This window comes from Artibeus jamaicensis, unplaced genomic scaffold (assembly GCF_021234435.1).
Source record: "Artibeus jamaicensis isolate MK-2021 breed Jamaican fruit bat unplaced genomic scaffold, CSHL_Jam_final contig_76, whole genome shotgun sequence".
Lineage (NCBI taxonomy): Eukaryota > Metazoa > Chordata > Mammalia > Chiroptera > Phyllostomidae > Artibeus > Artibeus jamaicensis.
This window is the reverse complement of record NW_026521954.1, coordinates 4,082,240-4,108,383: the sequence shown is the minus strand read 5'-3', so window position 1 is coordinate 4,108,383 and position 26,144 is coordinate 4,082,240. Positions and strand designations below refer to the sequence as shown.

Here is a 26,144-nt window from a genome sequence, read left to right as displayed (position 1 = left end):
CCTCCATAGACCTCCACTGGACTCACTAACATACCTCATTTTGCATTTTGCTGGAGCTGAAGGATAGAACAGTCTCTTGGTGGGTATATTTGGTTTGTTTTTAGGTCTAGTTTTAGGGTGAGCCAGGCTTTTCTTTAATGGTTAACTGGTTTAATTGACATTTGTAGTGATTAACTATTTCTAATTATGAACAGCTAAGAAAGAGTGCGTCACATTTTTCTTCTATTGCTTACTCATTGCCCTTTACTACCCTTTCCTTGCCCAACTTAACACTGTTCTGTCTAATATAAATATACAGTTTATAAAATCCAATTGGTCCTGCAGCAGAATCAGACTGATCTGTGATTGGCTTATTGTAGATGCAGAGAACCCAGGCAATTTTGTTTGGTTATATTTGTGTCTGAGAATCCTGATTGATTACTTTTTCCGCCTCCATTACCATAAAGCTGCACAGAAGCAAATCCAGAGCCAAACACTGAATTTGGTTCAGGTCAGTAAAAGACAAAATTACGGTTATCCACACTATTACTTTTTATGGCACATATGTCAGTTAGTTGGGTATCTCAGCACATGCCATACAGGAAATTTAGCAGGGGTTTGCCACAATCTTTACAATTCTCATCCTTGTGCCACAGCAAATGTGTACTTAATTCACAAAATCTAAGGCATAGGTGGCAAGGAAATCTTTCTTATTTTAGCTGTCATCATCAAGTCAAAGGGCTACTTTAAAAAATAAACATTTTGCCCTGGCTGGTATAGCTCAGTGGATTGAGTGCGAGCCTGCAAACCACACAATCCCGATTCAGTTCCAGTCAGGGCACATGCCTGGGTTGCAGGCCAGGTCCCAGCAGGGGACGCACAAGAGGCAACCATACATTGATATTTCTCTCCCTCTCTCCTTCCCTTCCTCTCTAAAGATAAATAAATACAATCTTTTAAAAATAATAAACATTTTGTTATAATCAAGCTGTGGTCTTCATTGTATCAAATGTGATAACTTTTATAAGAGAGTTTGGGGGTAAAAAAGTCCATATCATATCAATTTAGCTGCGTTGAGGGAGTTGAAAATGTTCTTTTAATGTCATTGTGGGCCAGCACTTTGCCCAAAAGAAATAGTGACAGAAATTGGGAGGGATCCAAGTGGGAAAAAATCTATGAGGCACTTGTGCTTGGTGAATAAATGGCATTTCAATATTTAATGATGAATTTAACAGTCTTTGTTGTATTAGAAGTGACATATTCTTTACCATGTTTTTTTCTTTTTAAGTGCCTTATTAGCTTTAAGTTTGGTCAGATCTTATTTGGTAAAGAATTTAAGTCTGCCCTACTATTCTGTCCTAGATGTCTAACCTTATACAAGACAGCTGTACTCTGAACACGCTTCCTCATTTGGACGATGGGGGTAAATACCCACAGTATCGCCTCACAAAGCAGCTGTGGGTTGCAAATGAGAATACTTTGGAAGCAGGGAGCAGTGTGGTGTACCTGAAAGTACACAGTCTTTGGAGTAAGTTCTGGTCCCAAATGAACCCTGCTACTCACTAGATACATGTAACCTCACTTCACTTCAGTGCCCTTATCTCTAAGGGGGAGGGGAGTTACCCTGTTTGCCAGAGGTTTTGTGACAGCTAGATGCAAAGTATTTCACATATTATCTTGCACATTTAGTAGGCACTTAGGAAATAGTAGCTGCTGTTACAAATCCAGATCTTAACTCAATACCTGCACATGCTACTTATTTAATCCCATTTTACTGAAGAGTAAGCTAAAGATCAAGAAAGTAAAGTGATTTGCCCAAATTATACAGTGAGCTGGTGGTAGGTGATTTAACTGTTGGGCTCCTTCTGCTATAACACTTAGACTACCATTAACAAGTGATAATGTGAAAAAATAACAGCAGAAGCACCCTCCACTGGCTACCTCTGAACAGACTCATATCTTTAACCTAATGCTTCTCGATCCTCTGTTAAATGTACGTCCCAATCGCAAGGGTCAGCTGAGTGCTCATGGCCAAGTAAGCAGCTCCTGGAAAACATGCACTTCTGTGCTTACCTGTTGAGTTGGATACTTCCAGGAAGTTAGTTTTGTTTATTCAGAAACCTGTTTTTAACATTAGTAAACACGTTAATTAATGAGTTTAAAGAAAAGAGAATTCTTTCTTTGAAAATTAATTTGCTATCAAGTTGGATAGCTGTAAGAGATGAGGGTGGGGGATCATCAAAGGCGTGCCTGTCAGAGTGAGTGCCCATGCACCAGCCAGCTGGTTTCAGAGTACTAGTGGTTTTCAAGGAAATAGGGGGCTCACACCAAAATGTAAATCAACATCACTAAGCACGCTGTTTACTTCAGCTGACTTTTTCTTGTAGTAAGACTTTCTCCTTAAGTAGTGGATTAATTTACATCTGGCCCAGCCTTCTTATCTCATGGTGGACAGACCGCTGGTCTGATGGATTCATGTTCTTTCGGAAGTGCTCTTGCATTTTTCTCCATTTATAGAAGCCATAAGTGGAAATCTTAGATGATGGATCTTCACTTGTGGGCGTGGCTTGTACAAGAAAGAAGACCCAAACTCTGTAGGAGGCCCGTATCAAATATACAGCATTTACTTTATATGAAAAAAATTTGTGCATAAATGTACACTTATGTGTTTAAAATAACAGCATTAATATGTCAACATAATTTTTACAGTTACAGATTTCCCCCACTATCCCAAAGTAGAGCCTACCCTATGACACCTTTCTAAGCTGAAATGGTGTAAGGCAGCAATTTTCAACCAGTGCGCCACGAGAATTTTTAAAACATGCGATACCTGACTGTTTAGTCAGGGGCACTGACCCCTTTTCACTTAGACTGTCAGATTTTTTAAAAAATGACAACAGGCAACACAACAGTAACTGTCCGGTGTGAATGAATCAAAACTATACTTTTTTTTTTCAGATCAGCAAAATTTTTTTTTTTGGTGTGCCGCAGAATTTTAGTAACTGATGTGTGCCATGAGATGAAGGAGGTTGACAGTCACTGGTGTACGACAGTGGTAATTGCAAAGAAGCAATTACTGCTCGTTTGTATAGAAAGTTTTTTTGGTGTTCCCAGACCCCAAAATAACTTACCAAATCATACCAAATAACACATAAAACCTAAAATAACAGTAACGTAGCGTGGAAGCGGGAATGCACAGAATGAATCGAGATGCAGCGCAGATGCTCACAGACACAGTTCAGAGCTCTGGCAGGCTGGAGCTGAGATGCCGAGTGTGGCTCCCAGGGCAGGAGCTTGGCTGGCTGCCTCCCTGCTGGGGCTGCTGCTGCTTCTGTAACAGCTTGCAGCCAAATACACGCTGACCACTACTTTTGCTTTTTGCCTTTCTTTGTGAAAGCAAAAATCCTCTTACGATCTCTTTCAGTTAGCAAAAATAGGTTCTAATGTAAGTCTTTCATAAAAGTGAAAATGGCATGAAGTGAACTTTTAAAAAGTGGGGGATACCTGTACTGACTTTTTCATTTAATGAGCCAACTATAGGTTTCATCCGACAGGTGGGCTTTTACTACACTCAGAGTTCCAACTTGACTGCAAATTTGTCTTTGATCTCTGCAGCTATTTTAGTATCCTATTCATGCACCTGTATATCTTCACCATGCTGTGTTGTGATTTTAAAATTGAATGTCAGTGCTTGTATTCTGAGGGCCTTGAAAGCTGTAGTCCATTTGGTAACCCGCATGGAGTTTCTAGTCTGTGGGAGAAGACAGACTTTGAGCAATTCAAATGAGATTATTGAATCTATGGCCATACCACCCTGAACGGGCTGATCTCGTCAAATGAGATTATTGAGTTATCTGAGCAGGTGGTGTGGGATGCTGTATACTCATGTAGCAAGGAGACATGGCGTAGTTTAAAAAGTACGTAACATTTACCCCACTTACTTTTTTCACCTTGATCCTGTGTAAGTATATATCACAGTTCTTTTAGGGTACACAAAGAAATAGAATCTGTGTTAGTGGCTTTTACCATGAAACTGTACTTCAATTTTCATTGTATATCAGAGTTTTTGACTGCTGATTTCTTAAATCTACCATGTAGCTTACAAGCTAAATCTCTTAGCTTGTTACAGATGAGTTTAAATTCAATACTTATTGTAAATTTTTGTTTACTAATTAAATCAGAAATATTTCTCAATGATTTTTAACAATGTGATTTAATATCAGATTTCAGAGTACATTCTAACTTTTTTTCATTATAAAGAAATTCCGATACAGTGTGTTTGTGATACCTATTAGGAAGTAAATATAAAGATAAAAAAATAACAAATATTAAGAATCCAGGATTCATTTATCCATGCTTTAAATTTCTGATTTCTTAAATAGATTGATTTTAACATTGAGCTAGGTGGGGTTCTAGACCCTAGTTTCTCTATTTGGTTGCTAGAAACATAATTAAAACCAAATTTGTCTAAAGCTGCACTCAGTCCTCCTGAAACTGTGCCCTTCCTACTTTCCTGTTTATGCCAGCGTGACCATTCTTCCAGTCACCCAGGTTTGGAACGCTGTCAACTTGGAGTCTTTCTGTTTGCCACAGACATTCCATAACGTCTGTCCCTACAACATCTTCTAACATCCATTCTATTGTCAGATCTTGTTGCCTCTAGCCAAGGTTAAACTATACCTGTCACCTTGAGGAGTTTTCTAACTGGTTTCCCTGCTGGTGTTATCTTCCCTCACAAATCCATTCTTCAGTGTTGCCAAGTTAATTTCTTTTGCACTCCGCCTCTAGATCCTCAAATCAAGAACCTCATCCTCTCTCGAATAAAGGACATACTTTCTCCTTGATAATTCAGTAAGGATATTATTCAAGACCCTCTTATGCTAGATTTTCAGATCTCCCAAATCAACATCTGTGCCATTAATTTATTCATTTATTCTCTGAGTTAAATTCAGTAACTACTTGAATGCCATACACCATACAAGTTGTTAGAGATATAGTGGTCTCTGCCCTGATGGGTTTTACTGTCTATTTTCTCACCTTTGAGTTCTTCCTGCATAAAGCACAAACAGTTATTAAATTAACATAAATCCTAGGTTATTTTGTGTTTATAATGTTTGCTTTTTATGAGTTTGGAGAAGAGGTACAGAATATCTGGTATATCTCTGGAATTAAAATTAAATCTCAAATCTCATCTTACCTGGGTAAATACACTGATATTTTCTGCCATCATACATTTTAAAAATATTAGTGGAATTTAAATTTTAGGGGAATTATATTATTTTTCAATTTTTTAAAATGAGATAGTCTGATAAAAGACTTAATTTGACAATTTTTTAAAAGTATCCCAGGATTACCAAACTTTAAAGGATTTTTCTAATGCACTCATTAGAAAAATGAGTTGTCACTCATTCTTGTTATAGTTGAGGGAAGACTTGAGGTGTGAAGTACTGCTGGGTTAGTACAGTGAAATTAATTCTTGATGTGTTTATGTAACATATATATTACATCCTTAAAACTATAGGAATAGACTCATTAAAATTAATTACTCATAAAACAAATACTGCTGTCTTTAAAACTCTAGGTGAAGAGAGGTTTGTATAGTAATGATCATCCATATAAACCAGGTACTAAATGGCTGAGATTGAGTGAAGTCACACTGTTGAAGTGAGCTCATCTGCATCTACCTCAATGACATTTCCGTGTTGCTCTTGTAGTATTGTCATCTTTGTTTTGAAGATATTATTTATTTTCAGAGAGAAGGGAAAGGAGGGAGAAAGAGAGGGAGAGAAACATCAATGTGTGGTTGCCTCTGATGCACCCCCTACTGGGGACACTGCCCACAACCCAGACATATGCCCTGACTGGGAATTGAACCAGTGACCTTTTGGTTCACAGCTCAGCACTCAGTCCACTAAGCCACACCAGCCAGGGCAGTAGTGTCATATTTTGAATTCACAAACTTACATCTACAGCTTTCATTAGATTCTTAAAGGTATATAAACATTAAATAAAAGCACTGTTCCCCAAAGTAGCGTCAGCTGTTCCATTATGTAAAACTATAGACTAAGGTTATCTGACAATACTAGTGTTGGTTGCATGTCGAATAACCAGAATTCTCATATGCAGCCGGTGGAAGTGTACATGTGTAAGAGTGATCAAAGATGAATATATGCATACCTTATGATCGAGCAGTTTTCTGTTCATGTGTACATGTATACTGGAAAACAAATACAAGAATCTTCATAGATTTACTTGCAGAAGTCCAAAACTAGAAATAACTCAATGTCCATCAGCAATAAAACAGATTTTGCTGGTCATATATTTATACAGTTGAATACTGTATAGCCATAAAAACCAACTATCAGCTGCTACGGACCACAACACAGATTGATTTCAAAACAGTGATTAAAAAATACATTTATATGAAGTTCAAAAGCAAGTAAAATTAATTTATGCAAAAGATGGTGGCTACCTTTTGAGGTAAAGCATGACAAAGACCTCTTGAGTGCCTTTCTTAGCCTGGGTGCAGTCCCATTGTGAAAATTCATTGAGCTCTCCCACCGTGACTTGTACACTTCTCTATTGAATGTTAAACTTCAATTTTAAAATGTTTTTAAAGATGCAGGCACTAGTTGCTATTCATTTGGAAAATAGATTAGAAAAAATTATTTGCAAAACAAGTAGATAGAGCTGATCTCTGTAATGTAGAAAGAGCTTCCACATAGTGATAAAGGAAGAACAAACAGCCCAAGAGGAAGAAAGTCTAAGAATGTAAATACACAGTTCAGAAAACTGAGAGTCAAAATGGCCAATAAGCCTGTAAAATATGCTCAAGCCCAGTAGTCATCTGGAGTTAAAGTAATTATAATACTCGTGTTGACTGTTGGGTCTAAGAAAATAGATTAGAAGGGTATGTTCTTTCTAGTTTTGGAAATGTGAAATTTAGGAAAATAAATTTTGTATTTAAATATAAAATACACATACCTTCAACCCAGCAATTTCATTCCTGGAAGTAAGTTCCATAGACATAAAAGCCTCACTTGTATTTTTATTTCAATATTATTTTAATAACATAAAACAAAAACCTGAAACCAACTCAAATGCGCATTAGCAAAGAGATAGTTTAATAAATTGTATCTTACAATTATGAAATATTATGCACATGCTAAAAAGATCGTTATTAGTTCATTTATGCATATACATATAATTGAGAAAAGCAAAATGCATAAAAGATATATACAATATATTGTTTCTTTCATTAACAATAACAAAACTCCTGTATATGTGTATGGAAGTTGGTAAATGATTCTATAAACATGAAGAAAGATGTGAACGCCTTTCCACCAGCCTGTCAACACTGATTACCAGGGAGAATGAATGGAAGAGGACCGACAAAATAAAGTAAAATAAAATAAAAAGCATGCAGTAAAAGTTTACTGATACGAAAGTTTGGAAATATATATACACATGTTGACAGTGGCAATTAAATGCTGCAACTTGGCCTTTGTCAACCTGAGATCCCGGTTGAGATCCCTGTGCAATGAGGACACCTATTTTTTTTTAATTGATTATGCTGTTACAGTTGTTCTATTCCCCCCTTCATTCCCCTCCACCCTACCTCCCCATCCCCACCATTACCCCCCTTTAGTTTATGACCATGTGTCCCATGTCCTTTAGATTCTATATTTCCCATGCTATTCTTGCCCCCCCATCTATTTTCTATCTACTGTCTATGCTACTTATTTGCTGTACCTTCTCCCCCCATCTCCTCCTCCCACTCCCCTGTTGCTAACCCTCCATGTGATCTTCATTTCTGTGTTTCCACTCCTGATCTAGCTGTCCTTTTAGTTTGCTTTCGTTTTAGGTGTGGTTGTTAATAACTGTGAGTTTGTTGTCCTTTCACTGTTCATGTTTCTTTAACTTCTTTTTCTTAGATAAGTCCCTTTAACATTTCATATAATAAGGGCTTGGTGATGATGAACTCCTTGAATTTGATCTTATCTGAGAAGCACTTTATCTGTCCTTCCATTCTAAATGAAAGTTTTGCTGGATAGAGCAATCTTGGTTGTAGGTCTTTGGATTTCATGACTTGGAATACCTCTTTCCAGCCCCTTTTTGCCTGTAAGGTCTCTTTTGAGAAATCAGCTGACAGTCTGATGGGGACTCCTTTGTAGGTGACTGTCCCCTTAGCTCTTGCTGCTTCTAGGATTCTCTCCTTCCTTTTAATTTTGGCTAATGTAATTATGATGTGCCTTGGTGTGTTCCTTCTTGGGTCCAACTTCTTTGGGACTCTCTGAGCTTCCTGGATTTCCTGGAAGTCTATTTCCTTTGCCAGATTGGGGAAATTTCCCTTTATTATTTGTGCAAATAAGTTTTCCACTGGTGGCTGTGCCTTTCCCCCTTCTGGTACTATAATTCGGATATTGGAGTGTTTAAAGATGTCCTGGAGGTTCCTAAGACTCTCCTCATTTCTTTGAATTCTTGCTTCCTGAATCTTTTTTGTTTGGCCATTATTTGCTTTCTTCTGGTCCACTCCATTGATTTGAGTCCCAGTTTCCTTTTCATCGCTATTGGTGTCCTGTGCAATTCCATTCATTTCAATTAGTTTCGCCTTCATATGTTTCTCTAATTTGTGGCTATAATCAACCAGTTCTGTGAGGATCCTGATGACCAGTGTTTTAAACTGTGCATCTGAGAGTTTTGCTATTTCTTCTTCACTTAGGTCTATGGGCTCAGGGATTTTGAGAACTTGCGACATTTTTGGTCTGTTCTGGCCCTTTAAGTATGAGAAGCAGCGCCTTGGACTCCCAGGTCGCTGGGTTGTGATGCTGTATGTGGGGGCGTGGTCAGAGCGGGAAATGGCGGCGCCCTCTACTGCCGCTTGCCGCGGGGACGCCGGCCCCGGCCCAACCGCCCACTCCCTCGCCTGTCCGTTCGTGCACAAATAGGCGACCACAGTCAACACGCAGCACCGCTTCCCCGCTGTCTCCTCTGCGGTCGCTCGCCTGGTCACTGGCTCGGTGGCTCACTAGGTCCAACCCTGCGCGTGGATTCCACGTCTGGATTCCTCCTGTGCAACCCTGCTCCACCAGCCACTGGTTTCGCCCCTTACCGGTCAGGCTGAAGAATTTGTTGTTAACGGACTTCAGAAAAGTTCAATTTTCCGTGTTCTGGCTGTGATTTCTATTGCTAATATTTAGTTGTCCCTAAACTTGGTTGTGTGAGAAGGCACGGCACATCCACCTATACCTCCATCTTGGCGGCTCATGAGGACACCTATTTTAATGGCTAATCTCCCAGCTGCATCTCTAGACTATTCAGAGTAGCTACTACCTTAAAGAGATCTATGTTTAATATATATCTTCATCTCTTGGTGGGAAGGGTGTTTGGAATCTCCTGGGAGAGGGGACATGGTTTAATATTTTAACATTCATATCTCCTTAACTTTTTGGATTTCTTCTCTGCATTCTATTGAAAAATGTCTGGCATCTCAGTAGCCTTTAATGAAGTTCCACTCTTGAGTTCAGGCTTCAACAGTCAGTCAAGGTATTCTAGGTATTCTAGGTATTGAAGCTAGTACATTGTGAGTAGAATCTCTGATAAATGCTCTTACACTGATAGATTGAATCCAATTAAAAATTACATAAAATTAAATTTATCAAAAGGCAGTCTTCATTTGTGGTGTTCATTTAATTATCCTTTCCTATGCCAGAGTCTGTTTAAAACCTCTTTTAAAAAGATTTGTTATTCAGTTTTCTATTTCTTGTGGTGCCAGTACATGTAAATGCTCGATAAATAGTTAGAAGGAAGACTGTGATGACCAGCTCATGGTGGACTACTGCAGTGGCAATTCTTTATTTTGTGGGTATATACCATGGACTGCAAGATGTTTACCATCTGTGGCCCCTGCCCACTCAATGCCTATAGCACTCCTCGGTCATTCCAACAAACAACATTCCTCTTGGGGATGTGGTGGGGGAGTGGTGTTGGTGCTATCCTTGTTGACAGCCACGGGGTTAGAGTAGCCGAAGCCTTTCTAAGGGTGGTAGTGCCTATGCTACACCTTGAAGGATGAGCAGGATTTTAAACCCACAGAAACTGGAACACAAACAGCATATAAAAGAGGGAGCAACACAGTGTAGACACTGTCTTGACAGATGCAATGGTTATGTGTGTGTTGGAAAATAAAGTTGGATAGTTAGAGTGAAGTTAGAAGGGTGTTGCTAAGGAATCTTGCAGAGGTGAGAGGAGAGGAGAGTGTCACTTCACTTTCTAATGCATCTTGCATACAACTGCTAAATGAATTTCCTACAGCACTGCCCTGTTCAACAGTGCACTTCATATTGCCTGCTAGTCTTTACATCTTTTGCTGTGTGCTCAAGGCATTTTATCACACCATATTCATCCCACTTTATCTCTTACTACTCCTTAAAATTAATTAGATGTGTCTGGCTGGCCTACTAAAAGAATATTTCCTTCTTTCTTTGTCACCGTGCTCACTGCATACTTTTTAAAAAATGTCTTTCCTCCTATAAAAATTCTGTCATCGTTTCGTCAATTCAACTTCTTCCTACTTTTGGAAGCCTTCTCTCTAATGGAACTGGCCCATTCCATACCCCACCATTCTGACATCTCCTTCCTCTTTCTTGTAGTATTTATTGTTTGTTCTACAGTATTTAGCATACAATCATATATGGCTTTTCATGCCACTCATTCTTCTTTCTCTGAATAATTTTTATTCTCCTAAAGAGGTGTATGACATTAAGATATATAGAAAGCAGATTTTTATTTTCTTGGTCAGTTGATAAAAGGCATTGTCTTATGAATGAAATATTTGATATAGTATTAGATGTTGAGCACTCTGGAAAATGTTTTTTATATTTAAGTTATTGTAATGATCATAGAAATTTGCATATTATACTAAATCATAGCCCAGTCCTAATTTCAGAGCAATATTGGCTTCGTGTTATTTAGTTGAAGAATAACTACTGCCATATTTTGATCCTTTGTAGTTTTTAACTTTTTCCTTCTCCTTATTCCTTGCTCGAATGACATCTTGCCCAGGATCATACTGTATTAATTCAACGCATTCCTTTCCTGAAGTGAGAAGACAGGTGGGAAGCAACCAACTGGAGCCTCACCTTTGTTCTCTTCCTCCCTCCTCACCTCCAATTCAAAGAGCACTGCGTGAAAAATCATTATAACTCATCTAATTTAAAAAATGCTTATTAAAAAAAGCATTGTTTTTTGTGACATCTCTTTTGGGAACATAGTATAAAAATAGAAACCCTTTAGTTTTACAGTGATTTTTAAGTACAAAGAAAAATGCTCTGGAAGAAATGTCTTGTGTCAGCAATAAAAGAGTTAATATACTAAGCAGCAGAGACAGATACTGGGAGAGGATCGTGCTTTCTGTCTCTGTCATTTGTGGTTTAAGGAAAGGGGGTAGTGTTCTGCATTTGAAAGGACTTTAATGAATGCTGTCAGTGTTTGTGAGAGCTAATGGTCAGGATGGGAAAGGAGAGCAGGGGAAAGTGGTCTAGCTGCTTCAGGATAGGTGGGTGAGAGTTTGCTCTGATTGAACGGAATGTTCCACCGTGTTGCATCTTTATTCATTATCCTTTGTTCTTTTTAATCTGATATAGTGGTATAAAAGTGAATGCAGAGATATATGTGAATGTGATTTATTTTCCTTTCAATCTGTTTATTGTGTACAGCAGGGCATATACTTCTCTTGTCTAGGTTGGATGCACAAATCTCTGTGCAGTGCTTTTTCCCCGTTGCCTAGACGATCACTTGGTTTCTCTGAGGATGTCTGGTTCTCGTAAAGAGTTTGATGTGAAGCAGATTTTGAAAATCAGATGGAGGTGGTTTGGCCATCAAGCATCATCTCCTAATTCCGCAGTTGACAGCCAGCAGGGAGAATTTTGGAATCGAGGACAGACTGGAGCAAACGGTGGGAGAAAGTTTTTAGATCCATGTAGCCTGCAGTTGCCTTTGGCTTCAATTGGTTACCGAAGGTCCAGCCAACTGGATTTTCAGAGTTCACCTTCTTGGCCAATGGCATCCACCTCCGAAGTCCCTGCATTTGAGTTTACAGCAGAAGATTGTGGCGGTGCACACTGGCTGGATAGACCAGAAGTGGAGGATGGCACTAGTGAAGAAGAAAATGAATCTGATTCCAGTTCATGCAGGTTGACTATTTTCTTACTGTTAGAAATGGGGTGTGGGGATATAGTAGTCTCTATAATGTTTTAAAATAAGTTAATATTATCATTTATATTATAATACATATATATACATATGATATTTTGGTATGCACATGTGGTAGTTTGGGGATTTAAAAAACATTCTAATATTCATTTTAATTGTGTAAAATTATATAGACAACAAATAGCATTCATTTTGAAATACCTTGTGCTCCATATATAGATCTGGCTCTGTCTTGAACAGAATATATAGTTGCAGTTTTATGCATCATTGCCCTCCAGTTTGCTTCATTCTTTTACCTTCCTTAATCACACCAAAACTATCAAAGACATTTCTACAGTACAGTCTTTATGACATTTTAGTTTGCAACAGATTATAGAATCATTTTAAAGTCTTAGTGAAAATGAAAGATTTCACACGGAGATAACACTGTAGTTTGTCAGTATTTTTTGTACACCATGTGGCTGTCAGTCGTATTTTTCTATGGCTATTTCTCTTTGTCTCGTCTGTGTTGCAGCTCTCCAGACTGATACGGAGAATACAGTGACATGTCTCTTTCTAAGATGACAGCTACTAATTCCTGTTACCTTCACTTCACTGAAAATTGTGCTGGTTAGGGAAATGGGGGACATTCCCTCAGTAGAGTTTAAGGGAATGTGGAGGGATTAGATGTGGTCACCTGGTGAAGAGGAGGCAAGAAGAAGGGGAAATGAGTTTGAGGAGAGAAAATAAAACATTGGAAATTTTATAACTATTTTATCTATATTCATCCTTGGAACCTGACTTTATCTTTGAAGTGGATTTTCTTTTTAGTGAGTAGCACACTACCGTAGTATGTTGTGTAGCAAGTGAGAGCATGAAAGTCATCTTTCTGATTCATCTGCACTCAAATATTTCAAAATATTTAAAGGTGCAAATAGCTTATCATTTGTGTGGTTTGATTATGGGTTCTTTCTCTTTTTAATGTATGAGATGGAGACAAAATGAGTTCATACATTCAAATATATCTTACTTAGGGATATTCACCACCTTTTCTTCTAACCTTCGGAACATGGAATTATGAACTGTGGTGTTAGAATAATAACACATAAAGACCAGTCATCTATAATCATTTGTGTAATGGAGAGAAGGGAATATCTTTACATAGGTAACTAGTGTATTTCATTTTTAAAAATTTAATTAGTTCATGACTTGGCATTATCTTGAGGGAATAGGAGAAACTAATTTAATATGGAGATAGATCAATTGAGTTAATGTGCTTCCATTGTTTTGGCGGTATTTTATTCTTGCTTTCTTTTTTTTTTGAGACTTGTTGCCATAGGAGAATACTGTATATAGAAAAGGTTCAGTGTTTATCATTTTTGTGGGAAACCAAAGAGTAATCATCTTTCCATTTGAAAATCAATACAATGTAAAAAGAATATTTTAACAAAATTATACAAAACAAACCATTTATTTACCAGCACAAATTATAAAAACCTGAACATGTATCTAGAACTTGGAGATATTTTACACATGTGATTATAAAATTTGTATATATGAAAATGATCTTGGAAAGGCTATATACAAACATTGGTTACTATAATTCCTTACAACAAAGGTAGTTTGCATACCTAATGATTACTGAAATTAAATGAATCTATTCTTTAGTAGTCATATTGAAATATCATCTTGTCGGGACATTCATTATAAAAGAAAAAGACTGCCCTTTTTTTACTGAGGTGGCTGTGTACATACTTCAAGAATATAAAATTGCTATTTTTATTTATAGGAGACATAAATATAAGAAAATGATGTTTTATAAAATCTGAAATATAGTTTTAAAATTTTGGGTCAAAAAGATTGATAATGTAAATAATATAATGGGAATTAACAGTTCACATCTACAGTAACCAAACTATTTCTAAGATATTATTTCAAAAATAGAATGTACTTAAATTGTCTCTGCTTTTTAGATATGAGGGGAAATATGTCAAAGGAATTTAATTTGTCCAGTGCTTTAAAGTTTCTATCTTAACATCTTCCTGCAAAAAACAAACATTCTAGATTTTAGAAATGTCTTTTGTGTGTATACTTCTACTTCTCCATTTTTTTCTAGATTAAATATATCTAATTCTTACATCTGGAATCTAATTCTTAATTCCCTTTAGTCCTCTGGCTCTGAGTCTTTGATTTTTGTCCTAAGAGTAGAAACATCTATTTGCCTCTAGCTTTTTGATTAAGTGAGCAGTTTCTCTAGGAAGTTGCTCTTCTACTATAAACAAATCAGAAATTATCACTGTTAATGTCAAAAGAAGCAACACAGATATTCATCAAATCTTTGTACATAACTTGGGGATGATTCTTTTTTTTATTGTTCAAGTACAGTTGTCTGCATTTTCACAAATAACAACAAATATAACATGCTCATTTTATGAGTATACTATAGATTGATATCTTAAAATGTTAAAGACAGTAGGGGAATACATATGACATATAGAGAATTTCTAATTTAGACAGTAGTAATATTATTTAGATATCAAAACTTGGAATGACATTTTCAGTTGTTGGAAAAAGGGAAGACCTCTGAGACTGAAGTTTTCACTCATTAGACAAAGGGGGGAGACTGCTGGGTGGTTTCACACACACAGAACCCTGACACCTGCAGTGGGTCTGGACGATCCAGAGCTGGACTTAGGGGGCGTCACAGGTTCTTTGATCAGCTGTGTGTCCGCCGGGAGAAACATCTGCCCGAGCCTCAGCTGGTGGTTCCTGCTGCCACACATCTAAGCAACTAAGAGTTTCTCCTCTCTTCACTTGGATCTCGGGTCTGTAGTCTAGCCACCTTTTCTCTGTGGGGGTCATCTAAGTCATTACTTTGGTATTAAAATACAAACTTCAGGTTTTTTACACCATGAGAAATTTTGGACCCTCAGTAACAAAGTCATCACTCTTTCTGTGAACTTGAGGTTCCTAAGACCCTAATTCACAATGGAGTCTTCGCAGGGTGAGCAAGGTCTGCACGTGGCCCACCATGTGACCCTGACACAAGCACACCTTACACTTCACTCGAAATGCCAGCTTTGAAATTATACAATTTTTGACATTTTTAATTGGGGTAAATTCATTTCAGATTTAAAAATAAAGTTAGACTTTAGTGCCAGACTATTTTTAAATAAATATGCATAAAGTATTACTGTACTTTATAAATATTCAAAAATAATATAATACAGTGATACAGTTAATGCTGACTGGGTGCTTACTCTCTGTGAGGCACTGTTCTAAGCACTTTAGTATATTAACTCACTTGGTCTTCACAACAATTTCTGAGTTAGATTGCTGCTATTATACTGGGTTGGGCAAAACTAGGTTTATAATTGCTAGTATAGAAAATGATATAGTAATTAATAAGTAATGATACAAGAATAAACTCTGTGTTTCAGGGACTCACAACTGTAAACCTACTTTTGCCCACCCTGTATTCTAATTTTACCGAACAGGCCATTAAGGCACAGAAAGGCTGACTCTCTCAAAGTTAGTAAGTAAAATAAAACTGCATTTAAACAAATAAATTATATGTGTCTATTTATTATCCTCACTTGAGTATATGTTTATTGATTTGAGAGAGAGAGGAAGCGAGAGAGAAGCAGAAACATCAGTGTGAGAGAGAACATCCATCAGTTGCCTCTTGCAGAGGCCCCGACAAGTGATCAAACACGTAACCTAGTATGTGCCCTGACTAGGGACCAAATCCGCAACCTTTTTGCCTATGGGATGACACTTCGGGTATAAATTTTATATTTTTAGAAGAGTTTCATATTTGTAGGAAAACTGTAGAGATAGTATATGGTGACTTCCTATATACCCAACACCCAGTTTTCCCTATTATTCTTATCTTAGTATGGTGCATCGGTTACTATTAATGAATTAATATTGATACTTTATTGCTAACTAAACTCCATACTTTATTCAGATTTCCTTAATTCCTACCTAATGTCTTTTTTTCTGTTGCAAGATCCCATCTTGGATGCCATGTTCCATTTAGTCATCATGGGCTTAGTCTCCGCCAGGCTGTGACAGTTTCTCAGACTTCCCTTGTTTTTTGATGGCTTTGGCACTTTTGGGTACTGGTCACATGTTTTGTAGAATGTCTTATTCAGTTGGGATTTGTCTGATGAGTTTGTTAGAATCGGACTGCGGTGGTGAGTTTTGGGGAGGAAGACCACGGAACTAAAGTGGCATTTTCCTCATCATATCAGGGATACATACTACCAACCAGACTTACCACTGTTGATACTGACCTTGATCACTTGGAAATTGCTGCATTTTGTACCCAAACAATTAATATGTAGATTTCATGTTTACATACCAGTAGGCAGTTCTCTGTGACTATTCATTTAATCACCTTGTTCAACTTGGATTAACATTATAGTTAATGAGTGGTTCTGACCAGTGTCAGCTTCTCTCTCCAGTTAATTTTCTTAGCCTGGTTCTCAAAAACAGTAAGCCTGGCTGGCTTACAGGCATATTATTTTGACACGTCCTCAAATCTTTATCTACTGTCAGCAGACCTGTCTTATTGGTTGCTTGCTACTCTGTGTTTCAACTACAGAGATTCCTGAAGCCTTGATCAGATGGTTTGTGATTCTTTGACTCAGCCTGAAGGCATGTAGGTCCCCCTCTGCAGGCGTGGGGTTATCTTCGTAACACCAGCTTTGCTCCAGAGCCCTCTCCTTTTTCCTGACCCTCTTTGTGTTGTCTCTACATCTCCTTGTGTAAACCAGTCTGGTTTGGTTTGAAACTGAAATTTTCTGCATTCCACATGAAACATTTTGTTTCCAAAGATGGCAGAGACTGAACTATAACACACTTGTGTCTGGGATGGACGAAGGGCATCGTCTTCCCTCAAACATATATACCCAGCATAGTCCAGATTCCCTGGACACGGGCTATGGAACCTCTCCCCAGAAAGCACTCTGTGTGCGTGCAGGTGCATGCATGTATGTGTGTGTGTTACATATTTTGTATACAGTTCAAGCAGTTCATGAGCCCCTGATACCTATCTGTGTGCTGTATCAGTCAGCATCCATAGTGTTAAATGACTTAAATTGACTGATTTAAATGGAGTCAGAATTTATTATTTAAACTGAATAAGAATATATTAGCTCTGCTTCACAAGTTCACTCAGAGGCCCAGATTTCTTCCCTATTGTTTCTTTATCCTGCAAGGGGTTTCCCTTCCCTTACGGTCAAAGCTTACTCGACTCCCCCTCTACATTCCAGCTTATGGAAAAGACCAGAGAAAGAAAAGGAAGACATTAAACAAGTAACACAAGTTGCATATATCAGTTCTGCTCACGTTCCATTGGTGAAAACCCAGTCACATGGCCACAGCTAGTTGCAAGAGAAGTTCAGAAATGTGGTTTCTACCTGTGTAAGTAGGTCTGTCCAGCTAAGTGTGTCCAGCTAAGTGTGTCCAGCTGAAATGCATTACTGTGGTGCAAGTGAAGAGTGGTTCAGGTTACGATGAACAGAGCACAAGAGGTGAAGAGAGCTGAACGGAGCTCTCAAGAACGGTGCATCTAATTTTTCAATTAGATTTTTCCCATATTACATCCTATTTTTATCAGAGACATTGGAAAATAGAAAAAAGCAAAAATGAAAAAATACAAATTACTAATTACCCCGCCACTGCAAAATAACTGTAACAATTTGGAGAAGTGTCCTTCTAGTATATTTTCTATACATACATAATACAAAGCTTGTTTTTAGAATAAAAATCTCAGTCTTATTGTTCATACTGTTTTTCAACCTGCTTTCTTCGCCCTATTATAAATATTAAAATTAGGACTCTGGTTGCAAAAGACAAAAGCCCAACTCAAACTAATTTAAGCAAAAGCTAGAAGTTTTTGGGTCACATAAGTAAATAAAAAGTCCAGTAATGGTGCCTAGGTTTAGACATGGCTAGATCCAGATCCTTAAACAACACCAGAAATCTATTTCTCTCTCTCTAGATTACATTTTCCTCCGTGATGGCATTTTCTCATGTGGGAGCAAAAAAACCACTAGCAGCTTCAAGTTTTCTTTTTATCAGTTTAGCAACCTCAATGTAGAGAGAGTGAGTTTTTAAAGAATAACAACAAACATCTTGAAATTGGTTCTGATTGCCAGGAGATATGATACTCTTACTGGTCAGGCCTTAGTTCCTTGCTCACCTCTGCACTGGGGAAGATTCAACTCTGCCCAAGCCACGTGGACTGCAGCAGGACATGGACAGTTTCCCAAAAGGCAGGGATGGGTCTGTAACCATAGAAGGTATTCTGGATAGGCACGAACAATCGATACCCACTAAAAGAGCTTTCCGTGTCTTTACATAATTCTCTTACGTCTTTTTAAATGGTTGCATCATAGTCCCGTGCACAGATACCATTTTTGTTTCTTTAACAAATGTTCTATATATATTTTTTTTTTTTTGGAATTTAGGTGGTTAGTATTTTCCTGTCAGAAACAACCTGTGATAAACCCTCTCTGTAGTTATATCTCTGGACAAACAGATGATTCTTTCTCTGGATAAAGTCCCAAGGGGATGCATATTTTTAGGGTTTTTAATTTGTATTCTCAAAGTCATATCAGGAATATTGCTGCTATTTTAATTCTCACCATTGTTGTATGAGAGCATCCACTGGCCCTTCCTCTTCACCCTGGTTATTATTTAAGAAAACTTGATTCTTAGAAACAACATTTCATTCTCTTCACCACAGATATTCTGGCCACAGACCCAGGGGAGGGAAAGAAGCCTATTAAATTCCAAAATCAGAAAATATTTGTCTTGAGAAGAAAAAAGGCAATGGTAGTATTTTTCTTTGCATGTTGTCCTTTCTCTTTACCCAGTTGCCTTGTCCTCTCCTTAAAGGGACAGTCCCAACTCCTCTTCTCCTCACTCATCTGAATTCTACGATATACTTCAAATCTCTGCTATTTGTAGGAATCACAGAGAAATATATTTTCAATGCTTTGTAAATGGCCTATTCCCAGATGTTTGTATTGTGGGCTAGGGTGTCTGCTGAATTTGCTACTTTAATTAGGAAGGCCTTTGTAACTAGAAAGTGTGAAACTTAGTTATAAAAATTGGTAACACTGGCATCATTTTTTAAACAGACAACCAACCAGCCCTGGCCAGGTATCTCAGTTGGCTGGAGTGTTGTCCCAATTTACCAGGGTTGTGGGTTCGATCCCCAGTTAGGGCACATGTAAGAATCAGCCTTACATGTTGAGTGGGTAAATAGGTGGAGCAACAAATCGACGTTTCTCTCTCTCTCTTTCCATTCCTCTCTCTTTCTAAGATCAGTAACTACAATTTTTTTTCAAAAAGACAGCCAACCAATCAACATCCTATAAAGACAAAAGACCAAGATGACAGGCCTTTTCATTGGCCATAAAAAGTGCAATTCTACTAACAGTAGCCTACTTATTTTGTGCTAGGGCTGTGCATTCATTATTTCACGTAATAATCTTCCAATGAGGTATCCTTTGAAAGAAAGGAGTATGTATTACTTATTCCTATTCTGCTGTTGAGAAAGGTAAGGCTTAAAGGAGTAAAATAACTTCTGCAGAGTGATACACAGTGGCAGGCAATCTGATCTGCACTGTGCAGTGGAACTTTCTGCATTGATAGAAATGTTCCATCTCTGCGCCGTCCAGTCTGGCAGCCAATAGCCCCAGGAGGCTGTTGAGCATTTGAAACATGAATGGTACAACTAAAGAACTGAATTTTTTATTTTAGTTAAATTAAAATAGCCTCATGAGGCTAGTGGCTAGTGTGTTAACACAGTTCTAGAACCTTCCTGAAATGCTCTTAATTACTACATCATACCTGTCCAATTCAAGCCTCTAGTCCAAAGCACATAAGAAAAAGAAATAGAAAGTGTTACCATTGTAAGTTCTACGGAGCTAGAGTATCAGAGCAGTCTGACCTCTGTCCCAGGGAGACCTAAATGACTCTCACTTTCTCATGCCTGGCTTAGGAGCATCACAGAACAGGAGACTTTTGTCTAAGATCCTTAATTCTGATGCCTTGTTTTCTGCTCAGTTCTCCTCATTAGTACCATTATGAGTTATCCTCATAGTGTACCATTATTTTTCCTTCATGCCTCCTGCTCACTGATGTCTGTTTGTAAAGTTAAGCAAGAATTTCCATTCCTTTGTGAGTTGTTGGCCAGTACGCTGAATCCCTCCTCATTCTGGCTTTGTAATCAACTGCTTATGTGTCCTTAGTCATCTTGGCCCACTCAGGGCCTCAGATTTTCTCATCTGCAAAATAAGGGAGTTGAATTAAATGATTGCATGGGTTCCTTCTAGATCAGGGGTGTCAAACTCATTTTCAGTGGGGGCTACATCAGCCATGCGGTTGCCTTCAAAGGGCCAAATGTAATTTTAGGACTGTGTAAATGTCACTACTCCTTAACAGTTAAGCGAGAGCTCAGCGCTACCACCGGGTAGAAACGAGGTGCCTCACCGGATAAAACAAGGTGGAGAGTGGATTCGGCTGGAGGCCCAAGGGCCTTGTGTTTGCCACCTGTGATCTAGATGTAAAATTCTCTGTAACTATCCAAGTGCCTAAGGTCCTACAGTTGTATGTATGTGCACTAAATTATTTCTTAGTAAATTTTTACGTTGTTAAAATGTATATTCAGAGTCCCCAATTTTTAAATAACAAACCAAGAAATGCTGGAAAGCTGTGCAACTCTTAAAATTTATCAGGCAGCCGGACCTGTTCCTTCCTCTTTCATGCTCCTTTTGTAAACAAAGAGCTTCACTTTTTCATAGGATACAAATCCGAAGGCTACACTTCTTTGGTCCTTCATTTGGAGGAGTGGTAGTGATTGCTGTATCCAGAAATCTCAGTGAATTAATTGTCACATTGAAATAATATGTTTATTTAACATATGAAGGCCATTGAAGCCTTGACAGCAAATAATGAAGGATGAAACATTTTAGATTCGTGAATTGTTTTGTTAATGTGTTTTATATATAAGTAATTTGATGTTTTACCTTTCTGTTCATTTTAAAAATAACAAATATTCCATTAAGTTCTTAGTAGTTCATTTGAAATATTTTGTTCAAAGAAATTCACTTTGCACGTTTGAAGTACCTAATGTATTAATCAGTGTTTTGAACATGTAAGTTCCTCACATGCTGATGTGTGTACTGTGTCTGTCTTACCTAACATGCACATCAGTGGTCTTTAGCCTGTGACATTGGGATCACCTTTAGGGCTTTTAGAAAATATGGTGTTCAGGTCTCACCTCAGTCCTAGTAAATCAGTTTTCAAGAATGAGTCTCTGAACACAGATGCTGAAATGCCCCCCCGGTTATCCTGATTCATGGCAGAGGTTGAAGAACCAACACCCTGAGTATCCTTGATGAGAAAAGAGATGGCCTGTGAATTCATTGGGCTTATACTAACACCAAAGCTGGTCGGTAAAAACTCAGCGAGGATAGGTTATAAAAATGCTGTTGCTCTTTTAGAACTTAACATTGATTAGCATTGATGTTTGATGATGGCACTTCACTCAAAAATGTTCAACTAATTCATCTTCTAGTTATTACTGAGAATTTAACATAAAGTATACGAAGTGTGATACAAAATATAGAAACATAGGAAAGAAGTACCATACTTGATTTATTTACTTCACTTTATCTTGTCCTTGAAAGAATTTGTAGCTTATGAAAATTAGATGTTCTAATTTTCTCTAATCCTTAGATTATTAATACTCTTATAATCATTTGTCAGTATTTTGACAGTATAAAGCTTTGTGTTACTGGAAAAGTGTTTTAAATCTTCAAATTGTTATTCATCATAGCCACCATTATTATTTTTTTGCTTATGTTTTCTGCTAGATTTTAAAGTGGTTTTTAATTCTCATTTATATATAAGCAACATATAGTTATATATTACGCAATACATGTTTATGTTAACGATCTTAAATGTAAAGTTGAGCATATCGCACTGGACTTTCCAAGTCATTACATTAGTAACAGTATACAATGAATCCTTTCTAGATAGTATATATAGTGTTTTTATTATCATTATTGACCGTTACTCTCCAAGAACATTCTTTAAGGCCTGCTTTTGTTTGGCACTGAGAATGCACTGCGCTGGGAGCACTTAGGTGGAGACACGCATTAGTCAAGGCACCATTAACGTCTACAACTGCTCATTCTCCACGTGCTGTGAGAGTTCTAGTGAGTCCAGTGGGTGTGAGTGCACTTACTTGAGTGACTTTCTGTGTGTGTATTTTACCTCTTCCTTCATCCGAGTCCTCAGGCCTCTCCGTTCAACTCAGGAATACAGATAGAAAGAACAGCAAAGGCATACCCTGCTCTTAGCCACTGTAGCCGTTAGGCAATGCAGTGCATTCCACCATAAGACCACACCTCTCAGCAAGAAAGGCTGAGAAACAGAGTCTAGCTGTATTCCCAGGAGGAAGAGGAAAAGCTGTTTTGGCGAGCACACAGCAGTCTCTACAACAGCCCTAGTTCTGCTGCGATTGAACTCTGTGACTCCTGCCAAGCTGTTAATCTCCTTGGCTTCAGTTCCCTTTACTTTAAAAGTAAAAGATCCAAGGACTTCTTTTTGTAGGATTATTAGATGTTTACATTAAGAAAATTCTCTTAAGATAGAGTGAGGCTTGGCCGAACAGAGCATTTGTCAGAATCATAATATTCTTAAAAGTGAATCTGGTGAGAAATGAGAACTAAGTTATGGCACAGTTGGTAGTTTTATAGTTCGTTGCATAGCCAACAGATGCTGATTACTTAATTCAAGTGATGGAGAAAGGTCTTGGAGGGGAGGGGGAGGGGAGGGGAAGGGAGTGAGTTTATGATTTCATTCTTAATCTTTTAAATTTTTTACTATCAGTAAATCTAATAAGGACAGAACTCATACTTTTTAAATTATAATTTGTCCATTTCAAATAATTTTTAGATTAGGCCATCAAAGACCTTTAACCTATAAGTTATAGTTTATCTGGGCTTTTGAAGACTAACCAGAGAATGAAATGCATTAATTATAACATGGTTTTTTAATGACAGTATATTTCATATTTTAAATATGTTATAAGTAAGTGCAGAACCTAGCCCATTTTTAAGTAGAGAATGACTTGAACTTATATCTGCCTTTCTGTCTTCCAAAAATGACCTCTTACACAATTAAATATACTGTTAGGTGATGTGGTTATTAATATGAATATAGCCTGACCCTTTTTCAACCGAGATGTTATGTTGACCAAGAAGAGACCTCGAAAGCAGACAATATAAAGAATATGTGTCACTATTAACTAACAAATGTCGCATTCACTCACAATGTTTGCAAGACACACATATAATTTGAGCCATCATTGATTTTAAAAGACAAAAATGATGACTCATTCTATATTAATATTCGCTGGTAGCACTGATTATGACTATTACATTTGAAGGCTTAAAAGGGACTTGGTGGGAAAGATCTTTTTAATGTAATAGTGATATCTCAAAATGTGTGTTTTCTTTTCTTTTCTTTCAGGACTTCCAATAGCAGTCAAACATTATCATCCTGCCATACTATGGAGCCATGCTCATCAGATGAATTTTTCCAAGCCCTTAATCATGCTGAGCAAACCTTTAAAAAGATGGAAAACTATTTGAGGCATAAACAGTTGTGTGATGTAATTCTAGTTGCTGGTGATCGCAGAATTCCAGCTCATAGGTAACTGTTTCCTAAATTTCTGTATGTGTGAAATATTTCCTTGATAATTTAATTATGCATATTTGAGGTAACTCATTCCAGTTGATTATTAGGACAGAATGTTTTGAGGAAGGGATATATTTCATGGAATTTCTGCAAAGAAAACAGTACACATGAAATCATTACACATTCAATGACCCAAAAGGGTCACTTTCCCTCCATAGAACCTCAAACATAACACACTAGCTTCAGACCAGTCAGTATTGTTTGGCCTGGGTTTTAAATAACCTCCGTTTTCTCAGCTTCTGTTTGCTGACCCCCAAGAAATATGAAAAGCCGTGGCGTCAAGGAACGTAGGCCTTTAGCACAAATGAAGTATTGTTTCTTGATAAAAGAAAAGGAAAAAATAGCTGTTTAATAAAAAACAAGACATTATTTTACTTCTAACAATTCCATATTCAATTGTTCAGTGTTAATCACCATTATGATCCCAAAGGTTTTGTTACGCCTTTCAAAATTAATTAACACTCTGTCCCCAAGGTTTCGTTACAGTCTCCAAAGTAGAAGTAAAATCAGGAGGAATGGCCTTGGTCTTACAGTTTTCAGTAACTTAATTAGCATGAGATGCTATTACATATTGTGACAAAAAGTCCATGTTACCAGCACCCATTTATTAGAAAAGATATTTCAACCTGAATTCCAGAGGCATCTCCAGTTCTGTACTTCCAAAGCAGAACCCACTGCCTTTCCTGTCACACTTATGTAAGCCATCACCATGCCACTTAGGCTACCAATGCAAGAAACTCCTGACCAGTCTCCTTCCTTTGCTTCCTTTCCCCTATATCCTGTTTTCCACACAGCACCCGAGTGATCCTTGAAAATGAACTCAGATTTGGTTGCTCCTCTGATCAAACTCTACAGTGACTCCTATGTCACTGGTGTGAAAGCCCAAGACCTCACATTGGCGGTGTGATGCAGCCTGTCATTCCCTCCGTAATGTTCTGTCCTGCTGCTCCCCTTGTTCACTCTGAGCCACACAGACCCCTTACTGTTCCACGCACACTGCTCCTGCCTTTGGATTTTTGCATTGGCTACTCTCCTGCCCGAATGCTATTCCCAGATTCCTGCATGACTAATTCCTCCACCTCCTTCGATTCTTTGACCAATTGTCATCTTCCAGTGAAACCATCTATTTAAACCACCTCCCACTCCCCATATGCCTTTATCTGACTCTTTTCTCCCATGGAACTAAGTCACTTTTACGGTACTATAGAGTTTATTTCTGCTGCACAGTGTTTGTCTCCCTTCGAGAGTCTCCCTTCTCTACAGTGTAAGTAAGACTCAGTGGGAGAAGGGATCTTTTGTCTATGTTTTTATACCTGTATCATCTTAATTATCTAGAATAGTAACCATTACTTACCGGGTATGCATTAGCATTTGTTCAGTGGGTAAATGAATGACTAAGCAATTCTCAGAAGAAGAAAACTGGATGACCATAAACATTTGAAAAGATCTTCAACCTCACAAGCAATCAGGTGATTTAAACAATGAGATACCATTTAATATCCTGTAGATGGCCAAAACTTAGAACATCTGACAGTATTCTGGAGAAATATTAAATTAACTCTTATACAATTCTGGTAGGGGTCTAAGTAGACACAGCACTTTGGAGAGCAATTTGCAAACCTCAGGACTCAGCATCACGCTCTTGGGGAGGAAGGAGAATGGAATTAGAGATAAACCCAGGGAATTTCAACCATTATTTGTATCATAATCTCTATTTCTTTAAAAATATGAATAAAATAAATACATATAGGTGTGCTGACATGGAATTATCTTCAAAACATTAATAAATGAAAAATGCATGTTTTAAAAATACATATTTATAGCCTATTTTACTATTATATGTAACTATCAAAAAATCTAGAAATATAGCTATTACAGAATATTGTATTATAACAAAATGTTATAGTTTTGTAGTGTTATAACAAAAATATTGTAACTTATAACAAAATATATAGTACAATAATAAATATCATAAAAGTTAAAAATAACTTGCTAAAACCATTTTCAAATGTCTTCCATATACTCACTACTTGTATGGTTAAATTAAAAAACAGATTATTTTCAAAGCAACAAACAGAAAACCACCTTTATATTTCCCCCCGTTTATATCTATAGTCAGTTCAGTGCTGTGGGCTTGTAGCTTTTCTTTCCCTAGATGTTACGAATTGATATTTGAGTAATGAAAG

The 26,144-nt window shown here is 37.5% G+C and overlaps 1 protein-coding gene across 4 annotated transcripts in view; it reads left to right on the top strand.

Annotated features, from left to right (window-relative positions):
- Positions 1–26,144, top strand: part of KLHL5 (kelch like family member 5) — a 67,875-nt gene that overhangs the window by 5,049 nt on the left and 36,682 nt on the right. The window contains exons 2-3 of one of the 4 annotated variants that reach the window (XM_037138009.2): positions 11,722–12,173; positions 23,731–23,913. In XM_037138009.2, coding sequence (XP_036993904.1) covers positions 11,791–12,173; positions 23,731–23,913 — 566 coding nt within the window. In that variant the 5' untranslated portion in view covers positions 11,722–11,790. Of the gene's footprint in view, positions 1–11,721; positions 12,174–22,389; positions 22,413–23,730; positions 23,914–26,144 lie in introns of those variants that run through there. The other 3 variants (XM_037138010.2, XM_053672423.1, XM_037138011.2) reach the window with 3 other exon arrangements.